This window comes from Panthera uncia, chromosome F2 (genome assembly GCF_023721935.1).
Source record: "Panthera uncia isolate 11264 chromosome F2, Puncia_PCG_1.0, whole genome shotgun sequence".
NCBI lineage: Eukaryota > Metazoa > Chordata > Mammalia > Carnivora > Felidae > Panthera > Panthera uncia.
This window is the reverse complement of record NC_064812.1, coordinates 20599041-20613008: the sequence shown is the minus strand read 5'-3', so window position 1 is coordinate 20613008 and position 13968 is coordinate 20599041. Positions and strand designations below refer to the sequence as shown.

The 13968-nt window shown below is 44.6% G+C and overlaps 1 protein-coding gene across 3 annotated transcripts in view; it reads right to left on the bottom strand.

The window, feature by feature from the left end:
* The window catches only part of SAMD12 (sterile alpha motif domain containing 12), a 380122-nt gene extending 366681 nt beyond the window's left edge, over positions 1–13441 (bottom strand). The window contains exon 1 of one of the 3 annotated variants that reach the window (XM_049632983.1): positions 13185–13441. In XM_049632983.1, the coding sequence (XP_049488940.1) occupies positions 13185–13197 (13 nt within the window). In that variant the 5' untranslated portion in view covers positions 13198–13441. The remainder of the gene's footprint in view (positions 1–13184) is intronic. The other 2 variants (XM_049632982.1, XM_049632981.1) reach the window with 2 other exon arrangements.
* Between the last annotated feature and the right edge of the window lie 527 nt (positions 13442–13968).

Here is a 13968-nt window from a genome sequence, read left to right as displayed (position 1 = left end):
GGGGGCAGGAGATCGAAGAAAATAGGGAACATGATCTTATCTTGGCAAAATTATGAAATTGGCCAAGTTTATTTTCAGTACCTTTTTCGCTTTTCCTTTCTGACATTACCCCTATTAGTTTTCCTGAAACACCAAACCCAGCCTGTAGGGTCAGGGTGCCCTCATGGCACCAGCTGGCTGACCAGCACCCACCAAGGCCTAACCTCTCTAGGAAATGACTTGCATTCTGAAAATGATACCCTCCTCCAACATCTGTGAATTTGAAATCCAAAATCCTATTCCACACCTGACCTACCTGGAGTCAATTATTACAAAATAAACTAACAAAATGTCAATGATCTATGTTATTAAAGGTCATCCTTTTGAGAGAGACTGCGCACATGCGAGCCAGGGAGAGGGGCAGAGGGACAGAGAGAATTCCAAGCAAGCTTTGTGCCCAGCACAGAGCCCAATGTGGGGCTCAATCCCATGACATTGGGATCATGACCTGAACCGAAATCAAGAGTCAGTCAACTGATGAGGCCACCCAGGTACCCCCTTAAAGGTCATACTTTAAGACCCTCATTTTTAAAGAAAATTCTAAGGATGATAATGTCTTAATCCAGTATTCCCAGTGTTTCCTAACTAGGAAAATGGACAGACATCTTCTGTTTTTATCAAATTCTGGCTTGAGCATTACCAGTTGAGTGACCATGCCCAAGTTACTTAACTCTCTGTGCCCCTTTGTTAATTATAAATAGGGATGATAATGGTACCTCCCACATAGGATTGATGGGAAGGTTAAGGAGTTAATATATAAGCAGGACAGTGCTGGTCACACAGTATAGGTATTAGTATTTCTTGAAGATTACATATCTTAATAACACTCCTTACCTGCACCACCCATCACCCACCACCCACCCCTTCCAGAAAAAAAAAAAAAACAACCTTCTGCATCTAAACTCGTGATGGTCCTTGCTTTCTATCCATTTTCCCTTCCATCCTATGGATCTTCAAAATCTCCCTATCCACTGGGATGGATGGATGGATGGATGGATGGACGGACGGATGGACGGACACACACACACACACACACACACACACACACTCCATCTACAAACTCTTTCAAATATTTCTAGCTTAAAGAAGAAAAAAAAAAAAAAAGGTTCCTTTGAACTGGTTTCCCATCTAGGTAAAGGCCTTCATCTTCCTTCCCACATCTTCTCAATGGTGAGAACAGTGCAACTCTTTAAACCTGGATCACTCTCTTGCTATAACAACTTCTCCCTTTGTTCCACTTCAATACATGTGTATCAAGGGTAGTGTCATCATCCATTTAATCTTTGAATTATTTTAATATGGATTTACTTCTCATTTCATCAGAGTATCTTTTACTACTTGCCAAACTCATGGACTCTCCCCAGCTAATACCTTGCTGGTGGTCTTTGACCATCAGGTGATGCTGACATGCTCCATTCCAAAATGGCTCACTGCTACCACAGCTGCTTCTTCCTGCCTCCTTCCGCTTCTTCATCCTACCCCTTCAACACTGCCCTCGCCTGGCAGACACACTCTTCCCACACACGGAGATCTTCATCTCTTGCCCATCTATTCTCTTGCTGTAGACATAGAAGGAGAGCAGAAGGACATCACACGAACCCGTGGGAGAAAGGGCATTTGAGGTGGGAGAAGAGCACAAAGACGGTGGGGGGGGGGGGGGGGGATTCAAGGTGTGCCACGAGCCAGCAAACAACTGAGTGCTGGGCCCCACTGACTATCAGGGTAGACTCCGAAGGGGAAAGGGAGGGAAATCAGCCCAGAGCAGGAAGGTCTTAGCACTCTGGGAAGGGCTCTGGCTGCTAAGGAGTTTGGACTGGTATTTTATTGGCAGTGGAGAGTTGGGAGCAATTAAGGGCCTGCCACACCCTGTAAGGAAACAAGCCCCAATCCTGTCTTCCTTTCCCCCTGTGAAATATTTCTCACATCCATTGCTTTCTTTTCTCTTAATACTTCAGCTTGCTTGGTTTTTCAGTTTCTCCAGGTTAGGACCAAGCTTTCTGCAGCAGTTAATTCACTTTTTTTTTTTTAATGTTTGAGAGAGCCTGCAAGCAAGTGGAGGAGTGGAAGAAAGGGGGAAAGAGAGAACACCAAGCAGGCCCCATGCTGTCAGCATAGAGTAGAACTTGGGGCTCAAACTCACAAACCACGCAATCATGACCTGAGCTGAAATCAAGAGTCAGATGCTTAACTGACTGAGCCACCCAGGTGCCCCTTCACTCTTTAAAATAGAAAAAGACTTCTCCTGGGGAGTCCAGGGCAATGGGTGGGTCATTGCCGTGGGCAGGGTAGCTCCTGATTGAGAGAGCAGAGCCCCCACACAGACTACCCTGCCTACATGTCCTGCCCATGTCTGAACTTTTTTTTTTTTTTTTTTTTTTTAAACTGGGATACATTTACAACACAATTCTTGAACCTCTGACCTGACAATAAACCCCGTGATGGGAAGGTCCACAGCCTTAGATTCTGGTATATTGCCCAGTGCCATTCACAGTGCTGAGCCTATCACAGATATACAGATTTACACTAATTTGTGCTGGGCATGCAAGTGAACTTGCAAGGCAGCATGGGAAAACAGCAACAGCAGCAACAAATGCCTGAAGACCTGGGGCTCCCTAAAAGGAAAGAAGCAATACTCTACAAAGCAAAATCGAGACAAACACCTTATTACAGATCTGATCCAAAAACCTTAAAGAGTTTTTTTCTATTGTAGAGCCCAAATAAGCAATGTTGTATTTTAATGTAATTTTTTTTTTTTCTTAAATTACCAACATTTCCATGAGAGAGCTAGTAAACTAGAACCCACCTCCTGAACTGGTACAAAACCAGAAAAGGAACATAGTACAGTAAGGACTCTGGAATATGGCAAATTTGGCAACAAAGCCTGGTTCCACCACAAATGAGCTGTGTGGCCTTGGGGAGATCACACATCTTCTCTGGACCTAAATTCCCTCAACTATTGGAAGGGGAAACCACGTATCCCACTGCATTATGAAAACTAATGTTTAGAACGGACACCAAGAACCTGGCTGAGAGTAGGCACAAAATAACATTAGTTCTCTTGTTTTCTCAATAAATAATTGTATGCCTTCATTGGGTCAGACACAGTTGTAGGCAATGGAGACGTATCAGAAGAAAAAGTCAAATGCATGTTCTCATAAGGCTCTTATTACTCATCCCTAGCCTCTTTAAGAACAGAATGTAAACCCCAGTTTTTTTTTCTCCCAGTAAAAAAAAAAAACAAAAAAAAAAAAACATTATGTCCATCTACAAATTGTGCATACAGTTTTAAAGGGGTTAAGGATCTCCTCTCAGGACGTGAGATTAAGAATCCTGCCCCTATATCAGTGTCTCCCGAATTTGCTTATTAATGACTCAGGGAACATGTTATAGTCAGGGCCCCACTTCTGATTTACCAAAACAACAATACACCCAAAGGAGGGGATTAGGAATGTGGGTGTCATTAGGTGTCCCAGGAGAATCTCATCATCAAGGAAAGACTTAGAGTTCAGTCTCCAGCACACCTGCTTTTCCTAGACTTACCCAACCTATTAGGAACCTATTACTTCCTATTAGCAAGTGCTTAAGATTTGTGAGTATAAAATGAAAAATATTCCAATTCTAGGCTACAGAGGTAAATGCCGTACCCCTACAAACTTCCTAGATGACTCCAATACAAAATATCAATCCCAGTTTATCCACGCAGATTTATTAAAGGACCACCATGTAAAAAAAGTGGGTTTTTTTTGTTTTTTTTTGTTTTTTTTTAACAGAAAAAATCAGAAAGCAGAAAGAGAAAGCAAGAGCTCGGGCATCACAAGGCCCTGATACATATCTACTGATTGAGCCAAGGCCAGGAGCTGGCACGCCCCAGCTCCACTTCTTGGTGACTGGTTGAACTCTCCTATACCTGAATATACATCACTGGTCATCAAGGGGGTAATCACAACCTCGAGACAAAAGTGCAAAGTACATCTACCGAAGTCTGGTTAACATACTCACCTCCATGTAATGCACAGGTACATTCTTAAATTTTTTTTAAAAAGAAACCCTGAGAAAACATTTTACAACCTCACACAATAGTTAAGGCAATCATGCATCTAGGAATTCTGTAGCAATCCCAGATTCAAGTATTCTATGCCACAGTCACACAGACAGTGGAAAATCCTGGAAGCCCTAGTGTGTTACTGTCCAAATGATACCTCCAAGACGATTGTTTGCACTTGGAATCAACTCTGCCCTTGGGTCCTATATCCAGACTGCAGCTGAATAAAATGTGCTCCTAGCAAGGGAAAGCACTGCTCCCACTATATAAACGAACAGCTCACTGAAGAGCCAATTCGGAATCGGAATGGCCCAAAGCCACAGAACAAGCCCCTGGCCCAGGCATCCTCATAATTTAAGTCACACTAGAAACGGCTAACTTTTTCTTAGGCTTCACAAAACAGGTCAGGACTCCCCTTGGCAAATAAGGCCAACTCCTTTCAAGGACAAGGAAGTTTGTTCCCCACTCCAGTTAAGCTCTTCTGTGGCCTCCCACATGGTCTTCCCTTTGCTGTCCACAGGCTCTTGCCTATCTTTCTCCAAGGTAAGCCTTTCCTAATCTGGGCCGCTTTCCTTATTTGACAACAATGACTCAGTATCCAGAGCTTGATACAAGTCCCTTTATAGAAAGTAACACAAGAATTTGTTAACAGCTTTCTTTTGGATGCAAAACCAGTGGCATTTTTAGGCTATCTTCATCCTCGGGATCTGGACTAACCTGGAAACCAAGGGTGTATATTTGCCATAGCCATATGGCACACTCTTGTATAATGCGGCCCCAAGAGCCCACCTCTGGAAAGTTACTTCCTCCTAATACCATCCAAATGCCTACATTCTACCCATTAAAATAATTATCTTATTTCTGTGAGACCCTCATTATCAGAAGATTTGTTAATAGAGAAAATCCAGGGGTGCCAGGGTGGCTCAGTTGATAGAGCTTCTGAAACTCTTAGTTTCTGCTCAGATCCCTATCTCCAGGTTCCTGGGATTGAGCCCCACATCAGGCTGTGCACTGGCAGAGTGGAGCCTGCCTGGGGAGCTCTCTCGTGCTCTTTCTCACTCATGTGCTCTGCCTCTCGCTCTCTCAAAACAAAACTCAAAACTTAAAAGAAAATCCAAATTGAGGAAAATTTGGCACAGTACTATGTGTGGGGCATAGTAACTCTAAAGAACGGTTTGACAGTTTCTTATAAAATTAAAACACATTTACTATAGGACTCAAAAACCTCACTCCTACTTATTTATACAAGAGAAACTTCTGTTCACACAAAAAACTTATAGGCAACTATTTATAGTGGTTATTCACATCTACCAAAAACTGAAAACAACCCAATGTACTTCAATTGGTGAATGGATAAATAGTGGTATGTCCACTCAGTGGACTACTACTCAGCAATAAAAAGGACTGAATGGATACATGTAACAACATGGGTGAATCTCAAGTGCATTACACTAAATGAAAGAAGCCAGACTCAAATGGCAACAGAATGTGTCATTTACAGGACATTCTGAAAAAGACCAGAGTGTGAGAGCAGAATTCAGAGCAGTGGTTGTCAGGGGCTATGGGTGAAAGGTAACTACAAAGAGGCAAAAGGAAACTTTTTGGGGTGTAGGAACTGAACTTGATGGCGGTGGTGGTGAGACTGAATATATTTGTCAAAACTCTAAGAGGCACAAAAGATACATTTTATGATATATAAAGGATACCTAAATTTTAAATTTAGCATACTAACACAAAGAGAACACTGAAACAGTTTAAATGATACTTTATCTGAGACAGAGAAACTAAGAACTTGTATTTAACCAAATTTAGATAATTGTAAATATGTGTTAATTCTTAGACCAAAATAATCCATTTTTTGTTACGTAACTTCTGTAAGATTTAGATCAGCAGGACAAAACCTTGCTCATTTCACATTTGACTCTTAAACAGTCTATTTACATAGATCTTTCTCCCCCAAAATATATTAGGGCAACAATTTTTGACAAAGACTTTATAATCCTTAGATGATCCTAACATGTTCCTTTGGTGACTATCAAATCACCATCTTAGGTTGATTATTGTCCTCTTTAACAGTTATCTGGCCTAACTTAGCCAGATCTTCTCTGGGTCACAGCCGTATGATAACATCCGTTGTCCAATGTCAATTTCATAGAGTGCTTGAAATTTTTTTTCTTTTGCAAGATCTGAAATTTGTCTTTGCAATCAATTTATTTATTGTATGGCTGAGTTATTATCAGACCATTAGAGAGCCCAGCCAATGAAACAGTGTGTATTAAGTGACAAGTAAATTTTGGGTGGGGAAATATCATTAAGTGATGAGACTTAAGTGAATATACACCTGTTATGAAAACTTTTACCTCCCTCTGTTGCCTCATAACTGCAGGGAATCAGATAATCAAATAATACATTTAAAAGTAAAGATGACTCATATTTTACCATCACATTTGGTTGGTTTTATCCCAACTCTGAGAACCTACATTCCTTCACTGAGCACCTATTATATATGACAGTGTATTACAAGGCCATAAAGACGGGTTAGATGCTTTCTTAAGTGTGGCAGGAAGGAGACATCATTGCCATCATGTTGTCTAACATTTACTGTTTATTGAGCAATGACCAGAATGGGTCCTAAGAGCTTTACTGATACTAACTTAAGTTTCTCAACATACCTATGAGGTCATTACTATTAATACTCTCATTTGCTAAACAAGGAGTCTCAGAACTATTCAGTAAATTGCCCAGGTGCACACAGCAAGTCTTCAGCAGAGTTGGGGTTCACACCCCGTCTAAAGCTGCGGAGTTTGTACGTTTAAAGACAGCAACAGCCCTCACAGTCTGGGGCCATTCTGCCCCCAGCTCTCCAGGTTAGCTGGATCTGAGATTTCACACCCCATGATTAGTCTATACACATCTGTCAAATCACTGAAGACTTGGGATTTCCTGGACAGAATACCATATAAGCATAGCAACAAGGGCAGCCAAGGAGCAAAGGAACTGAACTTGGCAGCTGGCTCCTCCCAGCCTCAGTGCCCTTGGAAAAAATCTGAAGGCAATGAGGCAGCTGCCCCTGGCACCCAACAGCTGCCACCCCTTCATGCTCTTCACTCAGGGAGGCAAGCTGTGCAAGCAGCTTCTTGCACCCACACTTTAGACAAACCAGACTAAATATAGCCAATGCTGCTCTCATGAGCCAGCTCAGAGCTGGGAGCACGGCTACATTCCACTTCAGCAAATTGGGGAGAAATCAGCTCGATTTACAAGAGAGCAGCTTTCCCTGCTTGCTCCTGTGGTTTCAAAAGGACCATACCCAAGATCCAACTGGGCTGTGGGGAGTGCTGAAGGTTTGGCCAAGCAGCTAATAGAGCCCACAGGAAAAGTAATAACCAGATAGGACTCAGGAGCATCCTCATTCACTTTCCTGTCCATAAAGGGCTAAACAACCACAACACCAGGACCGTGGGGGGTGGGGGGATCCATTAGGTGGAACATACTCTACATACACCCCTGTTTTATGCCTTTCCCCCCATTCCCCAGCCATCAATATCCTGGTCCAAAGCTCGCTTGATGCTACTCCTCTGGCAAGGCTATCCCATCCAGTTCAGAACTAGATGCTCCATTTGTTCTCAGACCTCCCACATCACGTTGTTTGTGCTTTTACTTATTAGCACTTCTATCATTCCACCTCATCTGCTTCTTGTCTCCCTTCAGCAAAGGGATGATGGGGGCGGGTACAGAACAGGCTAAGCTCCCTTCTTTATTGACTCCTCCCCCCACATTTAGTCAAGTTCCCTGCACACAGAAAATGCAAAACCTATACAATGCCAAGGAGTTTGCAATTCCCTACCTTTCTCCTAGTTAAAGGCACAACACGTGACACTCCCTAGAGTTCAAGCACCAGCTTCAGACCCCGGGCTGCCCCTCCAGTAGGTCACCACAGCATCTACCGTGACTCAGCGTAACAGAACACGGCAACAACGTTCTACACGATCTCCCCCTATGAACACCAGCCCTCGTTTCTTCTGGCTCCGGAGTACAGCAAGACAGGAGAAGGAAAGGGCCGGGCCAGGCCAGGCAAGAATAGGATTAAACTGACACCCTGTCTGAACTGGCTGAGACATCCCAAAGAAGTGACAGGAGTGGCAGGAACCAGCCTCGGCAAGCACAGTGGCAGGGTTTGAGGCCCCGCTTCTCACACTCTAGACAAGAATTTTTGACGACAAGCTTCGATTCACCACTCCCAGGTCTTAAGAAAAAAAAAAGTTATTAATACAAGCTGCTGGTACAGTAAAGTCCAATCTTCTGGGCCAGAGAACAAAATAAATTTAGAAGGAAAAAAAAAAAAAAGGAAAAGAAAAAAAAAAAAAACCCTTGAGGATAAGTGAAATGGAAGAGAATCAGGCAGTTAGTTGAACTAATAACATCACCATGCACAGGGAAGAGCTGCTTATGGAAACCAGTCTACATGCTCCTACCGCTTTTACAGCCCTACTCTGTAGGTGAACACAGAGGGGAGTTCTCCTCTGTGATCTAAGGAGCTACTGGGGCAATCAGAAGCATCCATAACCCTACCCACTAATTTGTTGTCTTCCCTCATTCAACAAAATTCACCAAGGGTCTACCATGGCCCAGGCTGAAGACAGGCCCACCTGCAGACAGCACGAGCACCACCAAGTACAAGAGGCGATTACAATGTTCTCAAGAAGAAAATGCACTTAGAAAAATGTCAGGGGGGTTAGAATGGAGGGCCATCTTCCTCCTTGTTCCAGGTTTCATAAGAGGGGAAATCCACGTGGACACTTCTGGTCTCTCTCCACTCTCACAGGTTCTTTTCAGAAAGGAGACAACTATAGACTCACGTCTATGAAAGGGAACAAAGCATATGTGGCTCTGGTCTCCCTCCTTCCCTTTGAGTCCCACCTGCCTGCTGCAGGAGCCCACGTTCTCCTGGTTCTTCAGGCTGTTACAGGGGCAAGTACCTCCATGAGGGGCAGGTTCCCTGCTTGGGTGCAAGATCAGCAAGTCTGCTTTATCATCCAACCCAAAGCCAAACAAACCAGCCCGAGGAGTCCTGTAATAAAGACATTTTTATCTCCCGTCGGGAGTCTGTGACCTGGTTCTGAATTCAAACAGGATAGCAGGGTAGAGAGCCATCACTTACAACAGCTTCTCTTTGCTAGGAGTGTTTGACTATCTCCTTTGCCCTCTCCTCCAGCTGCTGTCATGTATCCTTACAATACCTCGGTCATGGGCAGGTGTTTTTTTTTTTTGTTTTGTTTTGTTTTTTGTTTTTACTCTTTTGCAGGAGAGAAACTACAGACCCTGAACCTTGAATGACTTAGAGGCCATTTGATAGCCAGTTTGTTCATTTAGGATGGGAAATTCAGATTCCTTAACAGATATCATTTAGAGCACATAACTTTCCATTTGAAATCTTTAGGGAGGTGAAGTGCTGAATATTGGAAGTCATTTTTCTGCCACATAAGAGGGACAAGTCTATTACATCTGGAATAGAAACACTACAATGTTTATCTACTCCCTTTTTTAAATGCAGCTCTAAGGATGAAGCAAGCAGGAAAGGAAAAGAGAACAAAGAGTAGGAATACCCTTTGCTTGCTTCGGGGCATTTCTACTCCATTCATGAACAATTCCTGCAGTCCTCTGAGTGCCAGGCACCAACCTTGGACTACAGAGATGAATAAAACACTGTCCCTGATGAGTCCACTTTTTCTGTTCCCTGTATAATAACGCAATCTATTTCTGTTAAAAACATCACCTCACAGACACAATCATCTATACAGTCTGTCCATGGAGAATGGATTACTTTGTGGTTTCTGCGTGCTACCTCCTCCCTGGTGGCCCTAGTTTTTCCAGCTATTTGGGGTAATTTACTACAATTTTTTTTTTTTTCAAAAAAGACAATGGATGTAAATATAATCCCCACCTGAATGCAGACCATGCATTCTATGGCTGGAAGGTACAACTCTAAGCTGCCCAGCTGCCCATAAATGCAAGGCATGGGTCGCAACCAGGCTAGGGAATAGAAACAGGATGTCGTAATGAAATTCAGAGAAGAAAACACAACCCAGGGTGGCCATAAAACATAGGGCACCTCTTTATCATCTTAAACTCAAGGCTACAGGTTCAACAAAATGAATCAGCTCCCTATTTGTTCTTAACACTTTTAATACTTCTAACACTTTATATTTAACACAAGGTCAAGCTTACTTAACTAAACAGGTTACACATGATAAAACACCTTCTAATTTGCTAATTAGACTTGTGTGAATAAGTGAAAATTCAGAACACAAAACATGCCAAATAGTAAATTTTTTTTTTTTTTTTTTTTAAGGATGGGAATACAAAAACATTTACTAAGGATCTATGTTCTAAGTACCCTCCTATAAGGCCTCTCCTTTATTAAATCCTCTCAACTTTCCTAGGAAGTAAACAGTAGTGTGTCCTTTTTCCCAGATTCAGAAACTAAAGTTCAGATGTTAAGTAACACATATTGTTATTTCCTATTCCAGTTCCTCTGGCAAAATTCCTTCTCCCAATCAATGTTTCTCAATGAACTTAGGGACATGGGTTGTTACCTAGTTTGGGATTGTGAACTTTGCATGGGATGGCCATGCACTGAGGGACATACAGCATCCCTGGCCTATGGACAAAAAATAGGAACAACAGCCCCAATATATCCCAGCCATGAGCTAGGAAGTTCAAGACTCCCTGGATGAGTACTGCTCTATCAGACTGTTTGAGTATCAAGACTAAAAACTGAGGAGAGGGGAACTTCCTTTAAGAGTCTCTCCTACCTTCAAATCTCTCAGCAAGTCCTTGATTTTATGGCACTTGGGCTAAGAAAGCCCCATGCACACTTATGGAGTCAGTTACAAAAGTGGCCATGAGTTTATTTCCCATACATTCCATAAGCATTTATTGAGTACCTACTATGGGTCTGGTACTGTGCTACTGGCTGGGAATATAAGGTCCCAAGCCCCAAGGGGTTAGTCTTATACTCCAGTGAGAGATTAAGTTTGGAGATGTTAAAATAGGTGTAACCACAGGTACGAGGGAAGCTCAGTGCAGAAGCCCCTCCCATAGACTGGGGCAGAGAGCTGGAAGGCAGGGCTGAGTCAGGTTCACAGAGGAAGTGAAGTTTTCCCTGAGCCTTTAAAGATCAGGTGAAAGCAGCCAGGAAGAGCCCAGTCTAGGCTGAGCAAACAGACTTTGCAAAAACTGAGCTAGGAATCCTATTTGCAGCCAAACTTTAAACTACTTCCTTCATTCCTCAAGTGGAGACCTCATTGTGATTCAAACTCAGGATCTCCTGTTTACTAGACAAGCACTTGAACCAATAAATCTCTACAAAATAAAATAAGCCTCTGCAGTCCACGTGTACTTCATTCCAAAGCCCTTGTTTTTGCAAGGTCTGCCTTTGCTGGTATAATAACCCATCAGACAAGAAATATGACTAATTTTATACTTCTTACAGCAAGCAGGACATTCTTTTCAAATGCACTGTGGACTGGCAACCATGGGAGTGTCCCTCACTTGGGAACACAGAAGAGTGAAGAGAAAAAGAGGATAATCAAGGTCAGCTGAAGGGTGAGGCAGAAGGGGTGCCAGCAGGTCAACTTACCCTTGACCTGAAGCTCAAGATGATCCTTATCCTCTGTTAGCTTTTTTCACTCCTATGAAGCCTTGTTTCACGTACCATCAACTGTACCAATGCACGAAGCCTGATTCTCACATTATTCTATTTGCACAGGAAGCTTATTTTGGCTATTTTTTCAAAACCATGTATGCTATATATGTAATATAGAAACTATTATGTGAGTATATTAATAAATAGGTAACTAAAAGTAGCCAACTGGGAAACTCAGCCCAAAGGCAATAGTTTTTTGAGTTAAGGTACTGAGCACAGAAACTGGGTTGTTGCCACTTCAGGTGGTTAAATAATTATGAGAGCAGGAGTCAGAGTAGTTCAATTGTTCTCTCCTGGGGCAGGAAGGGGTGAGGGAAGCAAGCCCTTGTGGCTCCCTCTTGCCTCTAGCCTACAAGGAACGGGCTCATTTCCCCTTGGCAAGGAGCCAGATGCGGTAGGCGGGCATGCCCTCATTTTCCTGCCCCAGTTCCCCTCTTACCTAAGGCACACTCAGGAACCATAACTCTGCAGGTAACTTCGGTCCCATAATTATTGCATTTTTATCATTCAGGCACACTTTGACCTCCAATTTGACATCACAAACACATCTGGTCCACGCATATTTCCCCATAAATTACCCTGCACACAAAAAAGTCTTGTGTTCCAAGGTAAGATATTCTGAAGTAAAACTTCGGGATCCCTCACAAACCTCCTGTCTCTGCTTTCAACCAGGAGGTTCAGGAGAGGCAGTATCGTAGAGCTCCAACCGCAAAGCCAAAAGGCCAAAATCACACTAGAAAAAGAGGAAGGTATCTTCAAAGGAAAGGATTCACCCCAACGGAAGAGGCTGGCTATTCTTTTTTATTCCTGGCTGATTCCATTTCTTTTTTGTAAACTTTGCTAACCCCGGGAATGGTGGTATAAACAGAGACAGGTGTAGGGGCACCTCCACCCTCTGAGTACATCCGCTGCTACCGCTGTCGGGTGCGCATGATAGGGGCCCTGGACCCAATCGAAGTCCAGGCTTCCCGATGACGCACCCGGCCGGGGGTCCTCTCCCACGTGGGGGGAGGGGGTGTTACAAAATGGGCATTCCCAGTCCTGCGGCCACCCAGCCCGCCCCGGTTAGAGGGGACAGCGAAAGGGACACCTCGGAGCTGAGACCTCATGCCCGTCTCTCCGATTTTCCCACTTCCAGCACATCGTTTCGCATCAGGGGTGCTGTTTGCCTCCAGCCCCAAAGTCCTGCGCACCTACATGTCTTTCTAAAGCAACTGAAGAAAGCGCCTATTCGCCTTCCGGGACTCAGGTGAGTGCCAAGAGGTGTAGGAGGAAAGGGCCCGCTCGCCACCACCCTCTTTCCTCTCCTCCCCACGTTCCCCAGGATTCATCAGGGATGTGTGTAGTGGGGTGCGCGGGTTAAGAGGGAGCTTAAAATGCCCAAGCGTCCCTTACCTTCCACAGCCATTCTCCTAGAGCTTCCCTAACGCATGCATAATTTTCTCGGCCGAGGTACTCCTCCTGCCCCGCGCTCCCCCCTCCTCGCGCTTTCGCCTAAATATTCTGCGCTCATCTGCTCCAGGACCAACCTGCCGCGGTCACGCAAAGCGAGGCTGCCGGCTCGGCTCGGCGCAGGGCGGCCCGGGAAGTGTAGTTCTCTCACTTCCCTCCGACCCGGGAGAGCACCCCGAATCCTCCGCGGGGAACTGCTCCATCTGCACACTCAGACGGCAGCTCCGGCCTCAGCCCGCCTAGGCAGAATAATCCCTCCTGGGGGGCGTCTCGCGGGCAGAGCCAGCGACCCCCGGACGTGGCGAGGACTACATTTCCCAGGATGCCGTGCGCTGGGTTTCGTTCGGCGCTGAATAGAGACCCGAAATTGAGCTCTTCGCGGACAATTGGAAGTGGGTAAGCACCTGGCAGGCAGGGGTCGTGCGGAGGGCAGGGGGTAGCTGGGTCTGTGGTGGAATCTTCTGGGCCTGTTCGCCGGCGTGCTTGGCCAGTCATTTAGTAAGGGGAGCAGAGCTCCGGCTGGCAGTGGTTCCCGCCTGGGCCAGAGAGCCGCTGCCCGGGTGCGGCTCAAACTTGTTCCTCTGCGCCCTGGAATACGCGGGGTTCTGGAGAAAACCGCCAGGTGACGTAGCCGTCGTCTAATCCTCCAAGTTGTACAGGTGTATAAACACTTAAAACGGAGTGGGGGATGGCTTGAAAACGCTGAACAGGCATCAGCCTCCAGGGG